Source organism: Tachysurus fulvidraco, chromosome 12, assembly GCF_022655615.1.
Source record: "Tachysurus fulvidraco isolate hzauxx_2018 chromosome 12, HZAU_PFXX_2.0, whole genome shotgun sequence".
In the NCBI taxonomy this organism is placed as follows: domain Eukaryota; kingdom Metazoa; phylum Chordata; class Actinopteri; order Siluriformes; family Bagridae; genus Tachysurus; species Tachysurus fulvidraco.
This window is the reverse complement of record NC_062529.1, coordinates 10,040,852-10,066,885: the sequence shown is the minus strand read 5'-3', so window position 1 is coordinate 10,066,885 and position 26,034 is coordinate 10,040,852. Positions and strand designations below refer to the sequence as shown.

At 37.4% G+C, this 26,034-nt stretch overlaps 1 protein-coding gene across 2 annotated transcripts; it reads left to right on the top strand.

The window, feature by feature from the left end:
- Positions 1-2,621: 2,621 nt before the first annotated feature.
- On the top strand, positions 2,622-6,148 carry colec11 (collectin sub-family member 11). 2 transcript variants are annotated; one of them, XM_027172096.2, is made up of 7 exons: positions 2,622-2,780; positions 3,397-3,545; positions 3,825-3,896; positions 4,296-4,367; positions 4,451-4,504; positions 4,604-4,699; positions 5,201-6,148. In XM_027172096.2, the coding sequence occupies exons 2-7, from the start codon at positions 3,416-3,418 to the stop codon at positions 5,590-5,592; spliced, it is 816 nt and encodes a 271-aa protein (XP_027027897.1). In that variant the 5' UTR covers positions 2,622-2,780; positions 3,397-3,415; the 3' UTR covers positions 5,593-6,148. The 2 variants fall into 2 exon arrangements, with proteins under 2 accessions (XP_027027897.1, XP_027027896.1); XM_027172095.2 differs by having other exon boundaries at positions 5,183-6,148.
- The last annotated feature ends 19,886 nt before the right edge of the window (positions 6,149-26,034 follow it).

Genomic DNA, 26,034 nt, shown 5'->3' with positions numbered 1-26,034 from the left:
TATTAATATTTTATTAAAGTTCTATGTAAAGGTTTGCGTAAGCATAACCGAGCCAAAAATTTCTGCAAGGTTTCTATAGGTTTTGTATTTTATTTTCTTCATACTCACATGTTGATCACTTACACATTGCAAAGCAGCTTCCTGACACAACTTGTTTACATTCGGTGTTGCCCACAAAACTCCACATAAGGTAAAGCACATAGAGTGCAGGAAAAACATAAAATGACTACTAAATGGTGAAAGAAACAAAGCAGACAGGTAGAAGTGAAATTTATTTCAGCTCACTTCATGCCAGTAATAAGTATTTAGCAGTGTTACACCACCTGCAAAGGTCAAAATCTAGAGATATTAAAAAAAAATGAACTAGTATATCTGTCTTTAATCTTCATTTCCTTTATATGCGCTCATATGCGCTAAATCTTCTGTCCTCCATTTATTCTGACGCATTTGTTATGTAATAATCAACTCATTTGTCTTAATTGTCAGAAATTTATGCTTGTTTTGTTGGCTGGCCTTATTTATTTATTTATTTTTTTTTACATATACTTTAATTAATTCCAGTAATCAAAAATGAATGTGTTTTACAAATATTTCTTGATAGTATTCATAGTCCCTGACCTAGTGATCTAGCATGAGGATGTGTTTTTGTGCGAAATTAGAATACACTTCTATGAGTGCTCTGAATAAAGGAATTTGTAAATGCTGTAAATATAAAACCCGACAGTGCAAAGCACATATAAATGTACAGTAATCCATGCAAAAAATAAGATTTGAAAATCAATCTGTTAGTCACCTTATTTGTAAATATGTGTAAATGCTTCTGTAAACAATTTCATGATATGTCAGATAACACCCGAATACTAGAGTGTTTAGTGAGGAGGATGAGATTTATAGGATCAATAAACATGGCACAAGTACCGTAAGAGATGAAATTAGGTTGGCTGCAAAAAGGTGCAAAATTGACTTTTTCAAATGTACTTGAAGCAGTAATGACTCTGTGTAGCACCACTTATACTCATGTAACAGGAATAATGACCAGCAGATTAATTAAACAAGTTTTGTTTTAATTGACCAACAAGTGTAAGAAAGTACCAATTAACTTGCTGGATGTAATATGCATAGAAGTAGACTACCATGAATAAAAAAATACTTTTCAATCTAGACTTTGTTAATAGTCAATTTGTCTGATACACTGACCATATTGGTATACAATTACTGACTATGAGACTGTGGGCACCGGTGTGTGTGTGTGTGTGTGTGTGTGTGTGTAAGCGGGAGAGAGAGAGAGAGAGAGAGAGAGAGAGAGAGAGAGAGAGAGAGAGAGAGAGAGAGAGAGAGAGAGAGAGAGAGAGAGAGAGAGAGAGAGAGAGAGAGAGAGAGAGCGAGAGAGAGCGTTGTGGTACTTGTAACAGAGAAAGAAAACCGCAGTCATTCACCCTGTTTGAACAGCTGATAAATATTATAATATTATGCACCATATATATACATTATATACCAGGAATACTTACATCATTCTTCATTTTCTAATTAAGTGTTAAATGGATTAAGTGACTAAATTAATTCTCCTTCTAATCATTACACTGTGACTTTGCTCTCTATTTGTCTTCATACATTGGAAAATTACTTCTGTCTTTCTCTTTCATCGTACGTTTCCCCTGTCAGCGTTATGATGCCATTCGATGCATTGATGCTGTAGGCAACATGATCTGACCAGCTACTTCATCTTTAAGTTATACTTTTTTTTACATGAAAGATGATTGTTGCCACATAATGGCCATAGCCCCAGACCCCACACCAAGATGCTATTAGATGTAGAGAGCTTCAGTGCAAGCAACCGTTTTTCACTAGGTTCATATGAAATATACAGAATGAAATATACTGTACAGAGTAAATGGATCCCATACATCTGGTGTCACCATGTGGGAGACAAAATACACTGCAGCCTGTTTTCAATCATCAATAATCTATAGTAGATGGATGTGAAATCCCTTATAACCGTGTTTTCCTTTGCCATTAACAAGGAATCTCATGCATTAACAATATCAGTAATGTGTTACATTAAAGTTCCATTAACTCTCGTTACTTGCTGCATTAGTTAACATTAACAAATAATAAAACTTCAAAATGAATAAGTCATGCTTACTGTATTTATTGATTAATTGATTTGTTTAAATGTTAATGACACACACCTGCCCTGATTAATGTTTATTCAGACCACGAACATAAATCAACTTAAATTATAAATTAAAATTAAAGGTTCATTAATAGGTTGGTTCATATTGGTCAATGGAAGATTTTTACTCAATGAACAGCTAGATTAAGGTGCTGATCATTTGGATTATTTTGTTAATTATTTAACACGCATCAATTAATATTTGCTATTTGTTCAACTTTAATATTACTTCTGGTGAATTAGTGAAGTTGTTAGCCAATGCATTAAATAAAGCTCACGCATTCCCACCACATCTTGCCTCAAATCCATGCTAGCACTGTGAAAGCTAATGAATTCAGAGAATGTTGGCTCAGTTTGAGTTGAGGGCTATCTGCTGAGAACAGAACTGCCAATGACCCCACTGCTTTAGCATGCTCTTATCAGAGAGAAGTGAAACAGAGCTAGACTTATCTGTGTGTTTATACATACAAACTCACTCTCTGGCTTGTTTCTTGCTGCAGACGTGAGAGACGAGACATGTCAAGCTGACCACAAGCATCGCTCTGGCTTCAATGTGAAGACGGCAGTGCTGCACCAACACACACTGAACGAGAATTTCTCATGCATGGTAAGTTCTTTAACATGATATGTCCTGCTGCTGTGATGCAAGGTATATTTATTTAGGTTTAATGAACAGATTAGACTTAATAAATTCTGTTGTATCAGTAACCACATCCTGTTGGAGGTAATGGACCTTCAGGTCCTACATTTTTATATCATGGGCATTTGATGCCTGGTCTGCATGTAAATGAGGGTAGATTACAGCAAGAGAAATGGCATAAGCTGTTGAGGAGTTTATATATTTGCCTGGCAAATACAGTGTCCCTCTCTGTGACCAGTCAGCGTGGGTGTTATTATTCCATCTATGGCCTTTTGTTTGCACGCTAAAAGCAAAAAAAAATACTACTATAATTTAGTAGGATTATTTGCTTTTCCACTGCTGGCTGAAACAAAATCGATCATTCTGCTTAATGACACTGTTAATGTGAGTTAATACTACTTTCTTGTATATAATGTAGGCTAAAGTTAATGTTATTTTTAGTGTGCTTTCATGCCACATGGAACCTTTAAACCTACTGTATACCCACTTCTTTATCCTGAATCCCTCATTCGGAAGTGTATTTAAGTGGAAGTGTATTTACATATTGTAATTTAAACATTACTATTGTTCATACATTTTATAGCAGCAATAGTACTTCCATTATGAGTGGAGGAAGCTTGGGGATGTGTGTGTTGGTCACGCTGTTGAGTCTGATGTTCCTGGAGTTAGCTCATGGTCAGCATATTGCAGAGGAGCCCTGCTCAGTCCAAATCCTTGTTCCAGGACTTAAAGGTACACTACACTACACTGCAACACAGTGCTAAACACTAAAACATGACCAGCCCAGAAAATAGCTAGTTTTCTTTTTGTAGCATTATTCTATTATCTATTATATATTTCTTCAGGGATAATAAATAATGTGGATAATGTCTGTAGCTATGGGAAAAGGTGTCAGCTAAATGTAAATGATTTTAACGTAAATTGCTGTCTCAGGGTTAGAACAGGGTTAATGCAATATAATGATAAGAAAATATAATGGGTCCTTTTTCAAGTGAAATGTGTGTGTTACAGGGGAAATCGGGGAGAAGGGGGAGAAAGGGGTGCCTGGGAGACCTGGTAGAGTGGGGCCACCTGGAGAGACAGGTACTGTATGACTGACTGCTAGTGAAAATGTAAAATGTATGCAAATCATTATATAACAGTGCATATAAGATAATTACAGTTGGTGAAAGAACTTAAGTTCACAGGAGACACTGCAATTCGTCTGATGTAACATGTGTACAAAAGTTTTTGCTGGCTTTCATGACATTTACGGAGTGCAGAATTGCAGAATGTTCAATGAGTTCAAATGTCATCACGCCGCAAAGGCTAGAATGCGGTAATGATGACAAGTGTTTACCACAGCCTTTAATGAAGATTAAGTGATTATTCAGTAAAAAAAAAAGGGGTTGGAGGTATTCATAGCTTTTGCATTAATCTTATCAGAAACTTTTTTTTTTTTGCATTTTGGTGCTGTAAGGTTTTATTTTTCTTATCTTATAGGACCTGCTGGACTCAAAGGACAAAAAGGTATCATGGGACGTTATGGAAAAATGGGTCCCCCTGGATTAAAAGGTGGAGTAGGCTAGCAAATTCAAATAGTGATTCATTTTTGAACTTGGAAGGTCTTAATACAAATGGTAACAACCTGTTTATAGGATTAAAAGGGGATATGGGAGAGCCAGGCCCTAAAGGTGACAATGGAGACCCAGGTAATATTATAAATTTAAGCCTAGTTTAATTGTACAAATATTTAGACATTACGTCAGTTTAGATAAAATTGTGATGTGACATTTGGTTTGTTGCACCAGGGCTCCCCTGTGAGTGCGGTCCCTTGCGAAAGATGATTGGTGAAATGGATAATCAGGTGGCACAGTTAACCAGTGAACTAAAGTTTATTAAAAAAGGTATGTCCTTGTAATGAAAATGAATGAATCCTATCTCTGATATTATACAGGGCACACAGGTCAAACTCCTATGTTAATACTTTTTCTGCTTTTTTTACTGTCACTGAACAAAAAAAGCTATAAGCATCTTGCTGTAACAGGAAAAGCTTTTTATTACTACGAAAACCCGTCTTGCTATAATAAGAGCATGAAATCTTTTTTTTTTTACTGTCAGCTGTGCCATTTGTCAGAAACTATCAAATGGTGAACATTAAAGGAAAGAGTCAAAAGATTTGTTTTTATTATATTTCCATCATAATAAGAGTTTTTTTCTTTTAATAAAAGTCAGTTACATAAATGAAACGATATCAACAATATAATCTGATATAGATCTGACTGATTAAAAAAAAAATCAGTAACAGTTTTATATTTATTTGAACAACATTTTTTGTATGTACTGGCTGTTGAAGTGTGATTACAGAAATACCAGTGCTCACTTTTCAGCACTGCCCTCCCCTGCAGCTGTCGCTGGCATTAAAGAGATGGACGGTAAGGTGTACCTGCTGGTGAAGGAGGAGAAACGTTACAGAGATGCCGAGATCTACTGCCAGGGCAGGGGTGGGCACTTGGCCATGCCCAAAGATGCCAGTGCAAACAGGGCCATTGCTGGCTACATAACAGAAGCTGGCCTGAGCAGAGTGTACATTGGCATTAACGACCTGGAGCGTGAGGGCCATTTTGTGTATGTGGAGCGCTCACCTATGAGCACCTTTACTAAGTGGCGGGAAGGAGAGCCTAATAATGCTTATGAAGATGAGGATTGTGTGGAGCTCGTTTCCTCAGGGGAGTGGGTTGATGTGGCCTGCTCTTTAACCATGTACTTTGTGTGCGAGTTTGACAAAGACCAGATCTGAGCAACTTCACCCTGGAAAGAAGAATTATATTAATGGGTTTTGAAGCCTTGCAGTGAAAGAGAATAATTTTTGAGATGATCCCATTCTGATGAGTGAGAAAGGGTTTATCTTCTTATATTGTTTTTTTTCTTTTCTAGACTAATGGTGTGCTAAATTGTTATAAAAATATCAAATATTTGACATTTTTCTGTAACGTTTTCAAGACTTATGGAATTACATTTGTAAAAAAAATATATTTCTAATATTTTCCATTTGCTATGGACTTTATAGACTGACCTTTATCATGTACTACTATTCATTTGTATATATTAAGCTATAAATAAAGCTATATCATTCATTACAACTTCTGTGGATTTAGGGAGGAATAACGTAAAGGAAACTAACCAGTACGTTACTGTACTGCCCTCTAGCGGCCATATGCGAGAACTGTATGAATTTTAAATTTTTCTAGATATTTTTAGATGTTTCTTTATTAAAAAAAACCCACTATTTATAAAACATATCACACTAAATATCCTACTGTCAAATATATTATGATTAAAAAGTGAATTTTTAACACATTTCTCTTGTGTATTACATCAAAATTGTTTAAATTTAACCCAATAAACAAAATATATACAGTGGGGTACAATATTCTATTTATAATGGGAAATAAATAAAAGGGATTTAGTCATTTGAATTATTTTAAAACAAAGAAATGTCCATTATCTTTAAATATTTGTATTTGTATGTGTGATATCGATCATGTTAACTGCTCTGTACAGAAAGCCAGATCTTCCTCACATCCAATGACTTTTATTAAAGCATGTGCTTAGACAACACTATAATGGATTTGATAAGAAATGGATCATATATTTTACACCTGTAGATTCCAGGCCAGCTCAAGTACACAGTTTCATTAAAGCAACAAGGGGATGCACCAAATACAGAGAATTTCTGAACTTCATATTAATATTTCTAATTCTACATATCAAGCTCTCTCTCTCTCTCTCTCTCTCTCTCTCTCTCTCTCTCTCTCTCTCTCTCTCTCTCTCTCTCTCTCTCTCTCTCTCTCTCACACACACACACACACACACACACACACACACACACACACACACATGGTGCAGCAGTTGGTAGCTCCTGGGTTATTATATAGATTCCAACAAGTTATTGTCTGTCTACAGTTTTACATTTTCTCCCCATGTTCATCAAGTTTCCTCCAGGTTATTCAAAGCATGCTAGTAGGGTTCCTTGTCTACAGAAAATTAACCCTGGGTGTGTAGGAGTGTGTGAATGTGTGTGATGGTCTCATCTAAGGGGTTTTTTTACACCCTGGTCACTTCATGCGTTTTCTGTGATCAGGTACTGTAGCTATCTGATTGTAAAAAGACCAAGTGTAAATGCCCTCCGAAACGGTTTCGAGACGGATATAAATCCGATCACTCAAACCCCTTCAGGAGGTGGTCTGGGATGCATTTCAGATGAAACTGGACAGGTGTAAATGCATGTGGTTGTTCAAGCCACATACGTCAGTGCTATACTCCTCCCAAACGGAAGTACGTCACTCGCAGGTGACTCGCGAATCGTGCATCGCGCCAGAAACAAACATGTTTTTTGTAGCAACCGCATACACCAAAGCATGTTCCATTGCAATTACCCCGGAAAAGAGGTAAAATATATTTCCATTTTGGGCGGGAGTAGAAAGATCGGATTGATATCCGATTCGCCAAGATGCATTTATGTGGCCTAATGTAAATGGAACAGTTTTAACAAATCAGATAGCTATCAGGTCAGAGAAAACACATGAAGTGACCAGGTGTAAAAAGGCCCCAAGTCTCAGACTCAGTGCTCTCTACTCTCTGTGACAGTGAGTAGTTTACAACAGTTACTGAAGAACTGAATGAATGTGCAGATAGCAAAAAGCTATTTTATTATTTGAGAGAAATGTCAAAAACATCTGATTGATTAAAGAACCATTTGATAAGGTATTGTAAGTGATACATTTATATAGTTGTATGATGACAACTTAGATATGTGTCTGTTTCTTCGGTTCTCTTTTGAGGGAACCTGTAGCTGTATCATGGCTGATGCTATGGGAATGTTTCTTTGTGAAAGTGGTGTCTGAATCTGTGTGTGAAATCACATCAATTTGTCAGCTCGGGTAGGTCATATGACAGCGAAACCATAAATTGGCATCTATGTCACAATGCTCCAGTTTCATTGTCTTCATGAAGCATGCTGTGTATGTTTATGTCGATGTCCTGTCTGTCTAGATTAAAAAGAAGATGGTGAACAAAAGGTTCAGAAAGTGTGCGGATTCAAAGTGTCGTGTGGACGTGTGGCTCTCGGGGGTGCCACCTGCATGCATTGCAAAACTTTTCCTCTTTGTAAACTCCACTCCAGCTTGGCTGTTTTCTTCACCAAGCACCTGTGCCTCATAGCTTGGGCCCCATGTCTGCTGAAGCAGCCTGCCAACTTAGATCATGGATCTTAAATCTTGCAGGCTGGGTTAGCAGAGGTGAAACAAGAGATGGTTAATCTCCTCTTTTCTCAACTCAGATTTCCAGACTTCGGCTCCGGCAGGTCGCTTTGCGATTTCTCCCATCCTGAACAAGGAATTATTATTGTTTTCATCAGACTATGAGGAGCTCGATGTGGATAATGACCACTAAATTGCTTCCTGAAAGGAACAATCAGTGGCGTTTATGCTAGTAAAGGCAATTTCATGCCCTGTTATAAGCTCAGGTCCAAGGACTGGTTTATAATTCTGGTTTACTTTCCGGGGCGTACCAATGTACCACTGCCAGGTTCTCCCTTTTGGCCTAGTTTTATCGCTCACTCTCACAAAGTGCATGGAGGCAGCTCTGGCATCATTGCACTCCAGGGTATCCGTGTACTAAATTATTCAGATGACTGGCTCTTCCTGGCTCAGTCGAGGGATGTGGCAGCCAGGCATTGAGATGCAGTATTTGCCAATATGAGGTCCCTAGGCCTGAAGCTTAACCCAGGGAAGTGTGTTCTCTGAGAACCACCTTCTTGAAATAGTTTGGGATACAGCCCCATCCATGGCATTTGGGATGGGCGCCTGTCTCTCATCGCACACAGGTTGGGAGTTGGCGGTCTTGGGGCTACCACTAAAACTCAGGGGCTACCATTGCTGTTCCCCTACATCAATCATTAGGGTGGTCTGTGTATGTGCCCTCTATTCAGGTTTGCAAACCAGATCTCGCCTTATTTAGAGAGCGGATTTCTCTTGTTAAACATGATTTACACTACAGATAGCATAATCGGGAAGCAGGTATTACCTGGTGAAATGCATATGGCAATATTTGACTCAGCAGAAATGGTTTTTTTCGCATTTGAGGAGACGACCCACTATCCCCTGTGGGTTTCTCTTTCCTCAGCCCTATGGGGCTGGATGCCAAGACCAGGTCCACCTGCATCTGGCTTGCAGACCTATATTTCCCTTCTGTACTGAGCTACTCCAGAGAATCCCATCAGGAAGAACATCCTCTCTCAGGCACAAAGAGTGATTTTCCACACCTGTTTTGAGATTTAGAGCCTCTTGGCCAGGTCAAGGAGTTTCTGACCCTGGAATTGGCTGTGCTATTAGTCTTGGCCTCCATAAGAATGTTAGGAGTTCTGCAGGCTCTGTCCGTCACCCCCTTCTGTCTAGGGTCTGTTCCTGGCAAATTCAAGATCGCCCTGGATCTCAGGATAAGTACAGTCCCAAAAAGCCCCATTATTGGTCATCTTGTCTTTCTGCAGGCCTTTTGCACTCTCCCCCACGAGCTGTCGAAGCAAAAGAGACTGCACCTGCTGTGCCCAGTTCAAGGTTCTCAGCACTTATGCCGATTGGTCAAGCACGTGAGAAGTCCTCTTCCTTTTCCGTCTGCTTTGGTGGCCTCAACAAATGCAATCTGGTCACTAAGCAGTGCATTGTGCTGGGAAGTGGGAGCCATCTTCTAGGCCTAAGAGGCGTGTTATGCGTGTTAGGCGTGTTTACCACTAAATGTATTGCCATGTCCAGCATTCTGGCTAGGGGCATTTTTGTCCAGGATATCTGTGCTATGTGGATTGGTCCTCTCCAAATGACACAGTGTCTCATTCCCTTCTCAGGGAACCATAATGTAACTCAGCAAAATCATAACCTGGTATAATTTTCCAGTTTAACTTATATAATCCCTAATCAGAAATTCACTGTCAGACATTAATGTTTAATATTTTGGCTATATATATGAAGATTACAATGCTTATATGTAGATAAAACTTCCCAAGCTCTCAGTGAATCTAAAATTGACACCTAAATTGGCTGTATAGCACTACAGGCCTATGGATTCAGAGCTGCAGTTTGCTTCCTTTTCAGGGCACCAAAAAAACTCAAACAGTTTTTTTGTCAAAAACAAAACAGTTTACTTCTTTGAAATCTGAAGGCTGCAGTTGTGTAATAGACTGGATGCTTTAAAAATAAATATGGTTTTATGGCTACCTTGTACAAAAACACCTGGTTTAACACAACTATTAATAAGAGTTTAAGAGCAAGAAAACCATCAGACTGTTCCAAAAACCAGTCTTTCTAGACTGGAAATTATGATACCTGCTCTAGAAGAACCTCTGGAGTTACATCAGGTTGATTTCTGACAGCTATTTAATATCTCTGACAATTAGCACTTACAAAAAAGCCAAATAGTGGATGCACAAGTTGCAGGTGCAGTGTTGCATGTTTCTGAGGTGGGGTGGGAAGGAGGAGATGGGAGGCAGGGTCGGGACATCTTAAACATATTTTTTTCTTTTTTTCTTTATATTTACTCTCACTTTTCAGCGCTTTTATTTTCCATTTACACACAACTCTGTACTGCTCATCTCACACACTGCATGGAAAATTCAAATTCCAAATTTTATTTCACATTCACTATCATACAAAGTTTGACATGTAGAGAAATGCTTTGTACGATTGTCCGTAAAAAAAGCCAATAGTAGAGAAAATAACAAAATAAAGAAATAAATAAAGGCACAGATGAATATATATATATAATTAAAAGTATTATTATTTATTTTTTATTTAAAAGAATTTTCATGCGTTACCTGCCAGTTAGACTCTCCACCCACAGCTGACGCTTGACAACTGCATCAATCATAAAAACTGGAAAACCAAGAAATATAACTTGGTGAAAAGTGTCCAGAATCTGGACCTAAGAGAAGTAAAGTCAACCTGAGTGAAAAGTCAACTTTCATCATATGAATTTCGTAAAACCAACAAATACATTCAACCTACACTGTCAGCTGCTAAATATGTTGGAAGAGCCATAATAATTTTGGCAATCATGGCGTGGATGTATATTAAAAGCCCATGCTACTGTATAGTACAAACACTCCTGGAGATATTCCAGGATTATAATGTCTCTATACATATTGATACAAGAAAGGTTTAATAAACACTAGAATTGAGTCATGTGTCTTCCATTGCCTTTATCACCAGATTTAAACATCACTGATCCTAAAGTTGAATTCAGACTACAAAGAAGAGATCCCTTTAATTCATCCCTGGATGTTAATGGCTACTTTCTTCTTATTGTTCTAATAGTATTAACAAATTTTGCATGAGATTTTATATTAATATATTGCTTTATGTATATTTTGTTGCATCTTGTAACTTATTATGCTGTTCTGTAATGTGCAAGTAATCTTAGGCCTTGATCACATCTATATTTAAATAATTAATATCAGGTCCTAGAAACACCTATGTTTATGTCACAGTTAATTATGCATTTAATTAAATTGGAGTTAGCTAGAAATTAATGACACATGCTTAATTTTGACATAGCTGTGGTGTGAAAGCCTGCTTGATTATCAAAATTCTTGTTTGCAGTTTGCAAAATTGCAAAATGAAACTTTTATTAAAAACCTTTTAATGTGGTTTAAAAACGTACTGTATAGAGAGGAGCCTATTATATTAGCACATCTTGTGTGGTTTCAGACTTACACAGATTTTTTTTTGCTTGGCTGGTTTTCAGTGGAACAGCGCTAAAGTCGGCAAAGTGGACATGGCTAATTTATACTGTGGTTACCGAAAAGCATATCCTTACAGGACACTGGCTTCTACTTTCTCCTACATTCTGTGTTACTCTTAGACAGGACTGGAGTTAAGTGAGGTTTTTTTTATTTATTTATTTTCACCAGCATTTTCTGAGAATGAGTGACTGATGAGTGCTTGTTCTACAACAAGCATTTTTTCTCACCAGAAAAAAAGCCATCATTCAGCGTCTATATTTGCCATCCAAAAAGCTGTACTATGTTAATGTCAAAATCAGTCTACTGCCTATTTTTGAGTGCACTAGTATATTTGTCAATAGTGTGACTTTAGGGAATCTCATGGCATACTACTAATGCTACTGCTACAACACACACACTCACACACACTCACTCACACACACACACACACACACACACACACACACACACACACACACACACACACACACACACACACACACACACACACACACCTTGTTCACATTCATAACACCTGTGAATGTAGTTCACATAATCTCATTCACTGATGACGATGATGTATGAGAGACTGGGGCTCAAAAATTAAGTAAGAACCTTAAACACAACTATCACTGATCATCTGCATGAATCTAGACTCTGCTTCTGCCTTAGCCTTGTTTCTTCATACTACTGTTGTTGTCCTTGGTTTCACAATGATCCTGCATTTGTTAACAACAAATATTGCAATGTAGCAGACAAAAAAATTCAACTCTGTGCTGTTTTTTAATGTGTGAAATACTATGAGGCTTAGCCATGCTGGCTCAGTTATACCACCTGACCTAGGTATAACCTTTAGTAAGTAAAATCAGCAAGGTTAGATGTTCAAATATTTTTAATGATCTTTATCTCCTGTAAAACCAATTACCCATCATACAAACTTATCTGCTAAACCCAGGAGTTTATAACTTCTCTCAAATTCTTTTTAACAGCAGTTGGCATATGCAACAAAAATACCACGAAGAAAGAAATATAAACTTGATATATTACAAACTGGTGCAAGGGGCACAATAATGCTCTGTTAAACTTAAAAAATAACTTGAAAACAAACAAAAAAAGGTATTACTATATTATTGGTAACTTTCTGTGTTCTTTTAAAATTGCATCAGCTTATTAGAGGAAATGCGCTGTATATGATTTCCAGTGGAAAACTCATAGATGTAGTGTTTCAGGGTCTTTCAGAGAAATGCTGCTTAAAAAAAGATCACTTTTGTGCCAGTGTTGTAAACATAACTAACATATTTCAGCATCAGATAGCCATAACAGTGTTGCAATATGATTTGGTCTGTCAGAGCACTATTATAAGAAGATTCATAGCTTGCATTTGTAAATGACTCTCTTTCTCAGATCAATACACTCCTGTAAATGAATTACGATGTTGCTTGCGACCACTGCAGAGCCCGACTGACTTCATACCTATAAGAGTAGCGCTGAAGAAAGGCAAACAAGTCTATTGACAGCGCCGTGTAGCCTCGAGTCGAATAATTGTCGTCTGTTTATAATAGTGCACATAATGAAAGTGGTCTGTAATGTTGTTTATCGTCTGTGTATCACATAATGAAATGTGGTCTGCGACGGTGTTTATCACCTGTTGTTCTCTTAGGGAAAAGTTGTAAATGCAAATTGGTTTTCTAGGTACCTTTAGTCTTTCATGCTTCAGAGTATTTTTATGATTTTTCCACCTAAATTTATGTGGCCAGCATTAACCGTGCATGGAATAATTCTCTCTGTAATTATGATTGATTCTGCATGAAGGTTTAGTCTTACTCTTGGTCACCTTTTATGTTTTTTATGGCTGCTTAATGCCTGAACCACAAATAAGAAAGCTTGCCCATTAGAGCTTCAAAATGGCAGAAATATGTCAAATCTCTAAATGAATGACAGCTCAATATGTCCAACGGACGCTCAGCAGGGAGCTGTTCATTTTGTCTCCATCACAGATTTGACCTGTGGTTCACAGCAAAATAATTGTCCTGGCACACTGGAGGAAACACATTAATGAGCCGTGCACCATCAAGTGAGTTTTAATTTCAGTGTCCTCCCTGTTGGAATGTTTTAATGGCAAACCCTAAGGCAAAAGTGAATGCGTAGCTCTTTTGGTAAACTCTAAGTCAGAACATCATTTGCTGTTTTCATTCTTGCACTGAGCACATAATTATTCACAGAACTGTCAAGGGATCTTTTTTAAATAATACAAATTCTAAACTGTTCTTTCTGAATTCAGAATCTGGTCAGTTTACTAGAGTGTGTTTAGTTTAGTACTAGAGTGTGTTTACCAGTTGAGATATTCATCCAGCTCAGATATTCCCAAAATCCACACTCACCAGCTCAGTAAATGGATTTATTCAACATATTTATTATCACATGGGGGTTTGAAAGGGACCTGTATTGTAAGTGGGATTACAGCACTAGGAATCTTCTTGGACATTGTGCATGCTATATGCATTCTGTTACATGGAACATCAAACCTAAAGAACAAGCAGAAGTACACTAATCTATAGAAGCTGAAAGATTCCTTGGTGTGTCTTGTTTCCCAAACATAATCCAAGACCTCAGTGATGCATGAGATTTCAATTTAAGGAGCATATTTATACAAATGTATATGATATATAAGCTACAGATCTTTCCATTTCCATTAAGCAAGGGTTTCTCTATCCTGATTCTGAGTACCACTGCATTGTACATACTGTACTGTTATTTTTTTTGCTTTAAATTCAATTTCATGCTAATTAACATGTTAATGAACTGGGGGAGTTAGAGAAGTGACAGGCTTAACTAAGTTCTTAAGTATAACATATATAAATCTTGCACTTCAAAATATTGTGACATGCTGGATTACCGTGACTGACACAGCGCGTGAACAGATTAAAGTTTTTTGAGGGAGGGAAAGTCGATTATAATGTTTCCTGTCTGATGCACTCCCATTTATTAAGGTGATGATGACTGAAGAGGTTACTAAAAGCAGCGATCAATTTATTTCAATTTCAATTTTATTTACATAGTATTTAAACAATCGATTGCGACAAAGCAGCTTTATAGAAATCCACATTTATGTCTACAGTAGATCAACATGTGTAGATAAAGTGGCAAAGGAAAAACTTCCTTAGACACCACAAGGAAGAAATCATGAAAGGAAATATGAAAGTGGATAAAATCTCCAATATTAATGGAAAGATCTTTAGTTAAGGAGAAAATTAATCCAGAAGAATGAAAACTCCAAAAGTTTTAGACATCATGCTCAGATCATGCTTAGTAAAATGTACTCTCACTGTACTACTACCTAACCTACAATGCACCCAACATCCTTTTACCCTTCTACTTAGACAGAAAGAAAAAGCATGCATGGACAAGATTTCTGTTCTTTGCAGTTCAAGCGTATGGAGCATCAGTTAGATGAAAGACATATTACTCTTCCAGAATCTCAATAACATCTCCAATCAGTCCAATCCGTGGCAGTAGGACTTGCAGTCAGGGAGATTCCCTTCATCAATCACTGTCTCTAGGAGGCATTGAGTTCCTCTCAGCTCCATCTCGATCTGGCAGTCCCAAAGCTCCAAGCATGCTCTACTTGATCAAGTGCAACCAGCTTTTCGGGCTGAGCACTCTCGTCAAGGGAGCACACTGAAACCCTCCTTCACTCCTACACAATGAGGATAAATTGGTTTGTGATAGAGTTGTGGGTGTAAGTATGCACTTGGCGCTTTAGGACAGTCCGCACTAAGATAAGACCTCACAAATAGGAGTCGGAGAAATAGTGCTCCCTCAGCAGTGTGTGGTTTGGGACTGCTTCATAGAACAGTGTGTGACATCTGTTTATTCTAAGCATGAAAAATGAAGGCACTGTGTGTGCCATTTGATGCGGTGGAGAGAAAGCTCTTGTGGTTGCTCCATAGGTGTTGCTTTCTAATAGACTTCTCATGCATCATCAATTTGATTGAGAAGAGGAAATAATTTGGAGAAAGTGGCAAATTATCTTTGGTAGAATGAAGATAGAAGAGCCATCAAAGTCTCATTAAACTGTCATTAAGCGCAATGGTTTGGCTGCATTATCTCTCTAAATTTACCTGTATTCATTCAGAATAGAAAAGATCTATTCACAGTTTAATGAACTGCAATTTAGTCCTTTTGAATATACTGATATTCTGTGTAATTTAAAACATATTTTCTTTACGAATGAGTGGGTTGCATTGCCACCACACAGCTCCTGGTTTGATCCTGACCTTGAGCTACTGTTTGTGTGTTCTTCCTCATGTCATTGTGGGATTTCTCTGTATTTTCTGTATACTTCCTTTCCCAAAAATACAAACAAAACTTGCTGAGAGGTGGGTTGGCTATGCAAAATTGTCCCTAGGTGTGTGTGTGTGTGTGTGTGTGTGTGTGTGTGTGTGTGTGTGTGTGTGTGTGTGTGTGTGTGTGTGTGTGTGTGTGTGTGTGTGTATTGCCCTGAAATGGAGTTGTGTTCCATTCATGGTGTAATCCTGGGAAAGGATCCCTCATCACTTCTATGCAGAAGGCATTAGTCTAGTCGAACCTTTATGTAATTGCATTATTCCCCAATTTAATTACATTGCAAGTCCTAGAGCAACCATTTTCAGTCACAATGCTTGACAGTGTTTCTGACTGCATTCTCATGCACGGCATAGCAAAGTTTATATGTTTTATTTATATAAAGTTTATATTATGTTAGAGAAATGCACTCAGATTAAGATGTGTAAAATATCCATACACTATGACACTCTAATCCAGGTTTACAGTGTACACCTTTACCCAAACCTTTCATATATCAAACATTGTTCTGGTAACCACCAGAGGGAGACAGCATCTCAACCTTTGCTTCTCCTGTTTGCCCCTACCAAATAACACCTTGCATGCATTTCTCTCTTTCTCCAGCCCCTTACATCATCCAATGATGTCATGTTCTACAGAGATATTCTACAGTGCTGTTTTCAACAGTGTGCCACCTAGCTGTTATATTTGCTTAAACATTTGCCTGCTTCTTAGTATCATGAATGCAGTGCTTTGGAAATATATGGATTCAGGTATTTGACTCTATTTACTGTACATTTTTCAGTGGCACTGGTTGAATGACTGGGTGAAGGTGAAGTTGGCATTGGGGAAGCAGATGAAAGCAGTAGCATGGTGTGTGTGTTATTTCATTGCCATTAGAAATGTTGAATGATTGAACTAATGGAACTTGAAGTAGAGGGGAAAGTAAAATACAATCACATTAAATGGAGCTTTCTCTGACACGTTCATGACGCCCGCTCTCGTTATATAGGCCAAGCCAGTTTAGTATTACTGTAAGCTATAGCATTTCTAGTGCCTATGTCCTGCCTTTTTCAGACTGTTCAACAGAAGCCTCCTGTGTTTGTGAAGCCTCCTGGGTTGGGTGGGTTGGTGGTGATGCTCATCTGGGTGCCTCCTGCCAGGCTGGGGTGGTTAAGCAGAGGGAATTGCTCAGTGATACAGCAGGAGCTTCCTGTATGTAAGGGTCTCAGAGCTACTGTCACCTGCATCACCCCCAGACTAATCCCGATCCTGATGGAAACAAGAAATGCAGAACTGAACAATTTAAAGTGCGAAAATATTTGGATATAATGATGTTTTCTTAAAATTAAAAAAATACTGTGATTATAAGAACCACTTATAAATATCTTTAAAGTTTATGGCACGGTGGCTTCTTTTGGTTTCTCATTATCCAGGATTTGTTCCTGGGCTTGTGTGGTTTCAGGTGGGTTTTCTTTAGACACTATAATTTGCTTCTACTGTCAGGAACCTATAGGTCAAGTTCCCTATAAGGACACTGTTGCATACAAAGATCTTTTCCATGTAAAAACATTTGGATGCTATTTGGCAAATCTTTTTCTTTTTCTCTTCTTTTTTCTGTTTTATTTTTTTTATCTTTTCTTCACTTTTCTTCTCTTTTTTAAAGAGAAAGTACAGCTTTAATTTGAAAATTTAATAACCATGCCAACAGAACAATGTGTGCATGTCTAAGAGTGTGTGTGGGTTTTATTGTATGTGTGCATGCCTATGTGTGTTGGTGTGTGTGTGTGTCAGCATCGATCCAGTTTATGGTGTATTCCAGTGCTGTCTTCATGAAGGTGATGACTAAAATTGGTGTAATTTTTAGTACCAAATAACATTGTGATGAAGTGGGAAAAACCATTAGTGCTTTCTGGTAACAGAAATCCCTTTATGATTGCTTAACTATTGCCAAGTTGGCATCGTACAGTATGTGTAAATTCTGTTGCATCATCCAGGCTGCTGAGAGTGCACCTGCAGCTGAAGAAGATCGACTGATGCTCTGTCAGTCTGAGCCTCTCAGTGATTAGACAGTTTTGACAGGAACACCCATGAAGCCTACAGGGCTCAAACCAGATTCACCCTACAACTTCATACTCTAAATAACTCGTATCTAACTTGTGTGGGCTGTAGATTCATTCAAGATATTGCTCCTTTCAAATAAATCCTTAATCGATCAATATTGAGAATCAATAATTTGATCAATAAAAATAATCAATATCGCTGTATCTGTTCACCACTTTGCTTTATTCACATGTGAAAATTTTCCTCTCTACACATGCAAGAACTGGATTAAAGCAATTGCTAGAGCCTTGTTTTTTTTTTCTTGTTTGTTCTGTAAGGAAGTGTTTGATGAACTTTTGTTGAACTTAGATAAGCCCGATATTTCTGTTGAATTATCTGTTAGACTGTTGTTTTATTTCTTTCTTGCCCACCAGTGCAGAGGGAACCAAATATTCAGCTATTCCCCAGACCCTGTGTTAGTGGGTTTGCAAACTCCACAGCCTGGAGTGCATTCTAGTGGAAGCCGAAGATCAGTGAAGTGCCCCAGAGCAGCCTCTCTATGGAGTCAACTAACAGCAGCTGAGCTACAGAAAAAATAATACATTAAGTCTTCTCTTCCACTCGCTCGGGACAAAAACAGCTCACCTTGCTACCTATGGTGGATATGCGCTGCCAGCTGGAGGGAAATTGGCTTTTGTGGGAGCATTAATGCAGACATGCATCCTGCTGTCAAAGCATCATTCTCCCAATAACTTCTCTCCCTACTGAGCTCTCTCTCACTTTCTCCGTTCACGTCCCCTAGTCTTTTTCTTTTCATTAATAACCTTCCACTGTCTGCCTACGAATAAGTTATTCCCTGTAACCGCCTCCCCTTTTAAGCCTGTTTTGACTCCCATTGTTTGATCTGCTATGATAAATAAGAAAACTAGGCGAACGCAGTTAGAAATTCATGGCTGTTCTTTTTCATTAATAAATGATCAGTTTGCTGAACCCTCTAGTGATTGATAGCTTGTGCACAGGAAGTATTGAAACCAGACAAATTCAATACAACATAAGTCACTGGGGAGCCACGAAGAATTTCAACATGTGAAATATTGAGGTCAATAGAAAATATAACGAAAGAAGAAAGAGGGATAACTAGAGTGAGTTGCAAAAAGAAAAAGTCTTTTTGAATTAGAGATGGACAAACAGTGGCATAGTACCTCTAATTAAAAGTTGTGGACTTTGGTTTGACGTTGATGTTGTAATTTGCTGGTTACCTGATGTCAATGCTAATTTAAACTTCAATTCCAGACTACATAAAGCCAAACAGAATGTACTGTATGTACAGTAAGTGAAAACTTTTTACTGCATGGTGTGTGTTTGCATTTGTGTGTGTTTGTGTGTGTTTGATTGTGTGTGTGTGTGTGTGTGTGTGTGTGTGTGTGTGTGTGTGTGTGTGTGTGTGTGTGCGTTTGTATGTGTGTGCGTTTGTGTATGTGTGTTTGTGTGTGTGTGTGAGATTGTGTGTGTGTGTGTTTCTGACAGTTCATAATTTTCCCCATAACCCTCTTTACTTGCTACTAAGTAATAAAATGAATATGATCAATTCATACAAAATACTGTATGTGTTTGTGTGTGTGTGTGTGTGTGTGTGTGTGTGTGTGTGTGTGAGAGAGAGAGAGAGAGAGAGAGAGAGAGAGAGAGAGAGAGAGAGAGAGAGAGAGAGAGAGAGAGAGAGAGCGCAAGTGAGAGAGAGAGCGAGAGACATGTGTCAGGGGCACATAGTGGAGATTACAGTCAGTTAATTTCTATTGATTCCATTCTTTGATAGTACACTGCCTGATATTTAAAAAATAGGAATAATATGACATGAAATGCATTTAGTCATCTTCAGAGATGACTAAACTCATACGGTTGAAGGAGAATCTAGAGTCTAACTCAGTAAAACTGGATATCATTAGGGAATACACACTGCAGACAGATTCACACATTCATTCACACCTAGGGACAATTTAGAGTACTGGTATGTTTTGAGAGTTGGGAGGACTCCAGGAGAACTGAAAGGAAAAAAACAGAAACAGACATGTAAAGGAGAGATCATAGGAAACTCCACACAGACAGTAAGCTGAGTTCAGGATTGGACTGGGTGCTTGGAGCTGTGAGGCAGCAATGCTACAATTCCATACAGAGACAATGAACAAAAAGTGATGGAAAATACAAAAGATTCAGATTAAAATACAAATAAATGTAAATAATTGATTCATTAATCTCCAGTAGCTACTTTATGCTGGTCAGGTGGTTTGGTGAATCTGAAAATCCTGGAATTGTGGAAATCACATACTCATCCAATCATGGGGCAATTTTAGAGTTCCCAATCCACCAAACTGTGTGTTTTCTGCAGGTGGAAGGAATCTGGAGAACCCACAGGAAAGCTACACAGTCAAGTAGAGAACAGGACCCCCCCCCCCCACACACACACACACACAGCATTTAAATGCAAATTAATATACAATGACAAATATTCACTAAAAAACAACAATGAGCAAGAAAGAGCAAATACACTATTTAAGGATAAAATGAAAAATAAAATTTAAGGATTCATACAAAACTGAAAACTTCAGTTCTGTCTTCTTTCAATAATCTGACCAAAGTGTTGTGAACAGGATACAAAATGATTCTGGAAAAGTTTTTTGGCCTTCAAAGACAATCATTTTAAATAAGCTACTGCATCAGGAATAAAATAAGGTGTATCCCAAATCGCATATTTATGCAATATTTAACTGTATTTTAGAATATAAATAGTGTGAATAGTGTGTTCACACTGAAAATTCATTTATTCACACTTATTCATGTGTTGTTACATTATGCGCATTTGATGTCATTTGCCATTGATGGGAAAATGGCTTTTATTTCAGATTAGTCAATATTGTTAATGCTCAATTTAAAAAGCTATTAGTATTCTACAATTCATACACTCAACACTGGATGTAGCTATACTGTATTTACTGGCATAGAAATTGTTGTGGTTTTGTGGAAATCAAATAACGTATATTGAAATCATTATATAAATAGCAAAGAAGGCTGAAATGAAACTTATAAAATGCTAAAAATACTGCTTACAAAGCTGTATAAGTTTAATCAACAGGAATAACAATTATGTGCAACACTAAATTCATTAGACATTTAGATATGCTCTATGATAACATAACAGGACATAACAATGAAATCTTTTTCTAGTAAATACTTTAAAGAAATTACCTTGCTGTGTTTTGTTCTGTTTGACAGCACTAATGACATACAGGAAATTTCATGAGCATTTCTTTGCATCACCTAGCTCAAATGCTATGAGGTCATTCAGTGTGTAATTGCAGCCGCGTCAAACCCGGCCATCATTTCACGCATAAGAGTGGAGCCAGCAGTCCTGGTGATGGAGTTGAATTTCCCTCAACCACCCTGAGCTCACATTAGTACCGGCAGGGATGTCTGCAGTAATAAAAGCGCTCCTTTCTGAACTCCAGCTCGTCCTCTGGACACATGATCATCCCATGTGGCAATGCATTCTCATAATGCCCTTACTAATGGCACAAAGTGAAAGAAAAAAACACGGAGCAGAGGCCTGTTGTTAAGTACAGCAGTTGCTACAGAGGGGTAATAAAGTATGCCATGTTTGTGAGTGCTGTTGACGTTACCAGTAGCAGGAGGAGTGCATCTCTTGGCAGCCTATCATTAGAAGAGATTGTCTTACCTTTGAATGTCAGGAGCAGTAAAGAATTTAGTTTGCATTTCAAGAAAAAAACATGTCTATTACATGAACTAAAATGCACTTTCAGAGATATAGGTACCAACTAATACTTGTCTTGCATCAAGCATAGATGCATGTTTTATACACCTACTTGGGTGTTGCTATACTATCAACAACTCCACCTGCATTTTATGTAAATATAATGAATTATATTTTGACAAAACGACATTTTGTCAATTCAGTTTTTTCTCAAGTGAAACAAAACAATTCTTTGTTATCTACTTAAAATGTTAATTCAGTCACTCATTATTTAACTTTTTATTTTGTTGTTATTATTATTTAATGATACAGATTCTTATGTTGTCTTATTTTATTTTGAAACTGAAATCCTAGACTTTCAAACAATGTAACATGGCATGAACATTGACTTTCAAATGAACTTCACAGAGCATCATCAGGGAAACAAATGTTTCAATAGCCACTCTCCTTGTTTAGGTTCTACACAAATAATCAGTTTGACAGGGGCATTGATCACATTTACCTCTGCTTGAAAAAGAAGGTGAGATAGCATAGAATGGCAGAATCCGCAGAGCCAAACGTAACTGTGATTAATTATCCACCTCAGAGGACAACGACATCTGAGCCAAAGACAAAAGGAAGGAAACAGTCAGAGCAAATGAGGTTGGAGAGGATTTCAAACATGGATCTACTTATAGATCAGGAGAGGAGGGTAAACACTGCACATTCTTATGCGTGCATTACAAAAAAAATGATAGTGAAAGCCAAGGTGTTTGAAGGAATTTAAAGGGACTATTATTATGTTTTATATTTTTAAACCCATCCTTATTATGCCATGCAAAAAGGCATAGATACAAGTTGTCTTGCCAACAACAGACTTGTAGGATCCTACTGAGTATCAAACCGATGCTTTGTCCTGCAGAACTAATAGGTTCTGAGTGAAATGTGTCTCTCTTTTCTGAAAGACATCAGCAAACTGCTGTATGCAAATCAGGAAAAGATGCTTACCTCAGACCCAAATCTGGGTCGTATAAAGACAAGTTATTGAATTTACTGGAATGGTTATGCTCTCACACTTACATATAATGTTAAATACATTCTCTAGAATCCTTCATAGTCTGCAGTATTCATGTGATTCTGGATTCTGGGTTCATCTATTCTGGTCTGGTCATTTTATCCAGCATGTTTCAACAGTGCATATCTCCTAACATTAATAGACATACACAAGAATGAATATTACAATGCCATGCAATTTCACACCACGTTGAATTAGAGGGTTATATTGAGTCTTATTTAAACAATCAATAACATGCAGCATTCTGTTTAATGAAAACTATAATTCCAGACAAAGACAATTACACTACTGGGTATTGTTTTGGTTGGTAATTTTTGCTGTGGTCTGCATTTTTATAATAAAGATATTCTTATTGAAATAATTATTGACTGGGGACTATAGTTATTACCTTGTTAAAGGCCTCATCAATAGTCATATTCATTACTTATCACATTTACACACATACACAGATGGCTGAATCAGAGGTGCTATAGATCTGCTGAATGGCAAGGGTATAATAGTGGCAATTCCCTTCACTCCTCAGCCAGCTAATTGGCAGCCTCATCATTGTGGCTCAAAACAATATTTGATTTAGTGGCAGATGGGGTTGGCCTTTAGATGGCTGCAGTGGTCACACTCATTCAATCCACTAAAGACATGCAAGGACTAATCAAGTAGGGCACACACATAGGGAGTATGGAATAATAACCATTACACGTGTTTGCCTGACATTCTGCAATGCTTAATAAATATTCTCTTGTTGAAGCCGTGTATTCCCCATGCTCGCATATTGGCTGAACAATACTCTGTGCCTTTCTAAGCATTTTTAATATCCAGCATTGTATTACATGACTATGGTCTGAGAATAGATCTATGTTTCAGCACTTTGACAGTAGTATGTACATTGTGGCATTAGTGTGGAGTCTTTGTGAGTTGTTGCATAGCTGACATATTTGCTTATGGCACTTTGTACTACAATGACATATAGCTCCAAATAAAGTTGTGTGGTTAATATATCTACTTATATCAATTATGCATGAATCTGTTATTACAAAAATGCAGCCTCTAGAAAACTAGAGTTAGCTCTCATCTATCAATAGATAGATAGATAGATATTATGAGAAAGAGAGAGATAGTAGATGATTTATCAGTCACCTAAACAATTAATTAATTCTTAATTAATATTGCTATATATGTCGATGTGTCCACTCACGTTGGATCAATCAGCATCCTCCTCCACAGAGTTTTGTGATAAAAAAAAATCAAATACATATTGATTACTCCATTGATTGCCTTTTTCTCTGCCAATACAATATCTGCTCATTTATCTTGTTTTTTCTGGCTATAGTTGCCCAGCTTAGGCTAGCTGTTTTACACGCAAGGTCAAGTATAATCAACCCCAGAGATGGGTGCACCCACTCATCCCCCACCCACCCAAAGTAGATACAGCTTCTACCATTCAATTACTGTTTATTAAGGAGAGGATAGTCATTAATCAGTCTGAGACACACAGATTTCCTCAATGGACCATTGAACCACTTACGACAACATAGCCCATCTATCTATGCTTCATGTTTCACAGACGCATAAGCTATATGTTCACCCTTGATAAGCCTTTTCATTGTTTTTTTTTTGTACTCCAAACTTAAGTCTTTGCAATATTCATAATTTATACACAGTATATGTTATATGTTACAGTACATGAAAAAATGTTTACACAGGTTTTGGTAAGGTGGAACAAAACGGCACTTTTTTAGGAGAAAAGGGATATCCGAATGTCATGTAAAGCATAAAAAAGGGAAAAATTGTTTAAAATTATTTATGCAAGAAAGAATACTGATTCATATTGTATTTAAGATGTGGTTGAAAAAGGAGTTCTATCAAATAATCTGATTTTAAGGTGAAACTAGACAAGTTCAGTGATTGAGGAACATGCTGTACTGAAATGTAATTAGATGTATACAATTATGTAATGTTATATTTATAATGAATATGGGTTGGCTGTACGGACTATGGTCAGAGATGCCAGAGATTTTCAAGGGTAGATTCAAGCAGTTGAATAGGATAAAGCAATAAAGAGACCTCATATACTCTCAGCACAACCGTAGTCTGTCTTTTTTGCATGTCTCCACAACTTAATCTAATGGGTGAAATGTGAGTGAGCTTCCATTCATTATAGATACCATCTAGTACCTTCTAAATCTCTACTGTATGTGTTAAATTCACCTAGGCTACACATTAAACCTATGTTCCCTTGTGTCTAATACGTAGTTATATTAACATATCTCCTGTTTGGTCTGACTATTCATTTCGAATAATGACACACCATTGAGAAATTGTAGATTGCTTCATTAACGTGAATTTTCTAGCTCGGATCTCATTACTAATAGACCTGTTCCTCTGTATGATGGTGCAAACCACTGCTAAGCTTTGTGCCTTGCATCTTGTATTAGCAATTTTTTCCTAATAGGTTATAACTGTGTGTAGAAAAGAAGGTTATTAGCTCTGCCCATGGCTATTGTCCATGCTAAATTCCACAGGGTAGTGTAATTGAGTCAGTTCCGCTCTCTCAGATAGACGTCGCCACTCATATAAGACTTGTATAAGGCTCACAGCATGCTACAATATCTTGACTGATTTCTGTATTTCAGAACTGCCATTAGCCATATTTTCCTCATCCTCTCCCATATTTCAGCTCAATTGGATGGACTTTGGGGCTGTCACGCACCTGGAACGGTTGAAGCATGCAATTTATGGACTTTAGCTCCTGGCTATGAAGAGTCCTGCTGTAATGGTATATTGAAATTGCCATTGCTTTGTATCCTGGATAATTTACTATTATTATGTAATACATATTTTTTAAAAGTGTACATTAGCATGATTTGTTAGATGCTAGATGTTTGTTAGCATGGTATGTTAGTCCTTTTTAGGGGGATGTAACACAAGGCATGTTTTGAGGTCGCTTTCATAATTAATCTGTGTCCTATTTTAATGTAAAACTGTCAGAAAGAAAGACAACTTCCAAAACAGTAAAACAGTATTCTAGCCAAGTATTTGTTTAAAACGTGGAAGCTTCACTAGAGAGATTTTCTCCATCCATGTTTCCTAGGTGTTTTGACTGGTACCAGGTCCAGGATCATTTTGTACATTATTATGGGATTTGTACTGTTCAGGTTTCTTCAAAAACATATTGATAATTTGAACAGTGGACATATTATGTGTTCTCCTAGTCAGTGTAGCTTGTACAAGATTGTGATTGATTTGAAATGTGAAAAAAAGAAATAAAGCTTTTTAGTCCTGTTGTAAG

Bases quoted from the DNA above. Each gene is read 5' to 3' on its own strand.
- colec11 (XM_027172095.2), top strand. From the start codon at position 3,416: ATGAGTGGAGGAAGCTTGGGGATGTGTGTGTTGGTCACGCTGTTGAGT. The intron at 4,368-4,450 runs GTGGAGTAGGCT...ACCTGTTTATAG, and splicing joins GGGTCCCCCTGGATTAAAAG to GATTAAAAGGGGATATGGGA. The intron at 4,505-4,603 runs GTAATATTATAA...TTGTTGCACCAG, and splicing joins AGGTGACAATGGAGACCCAG to GGCTCCCCTGTGAGTGCGGT.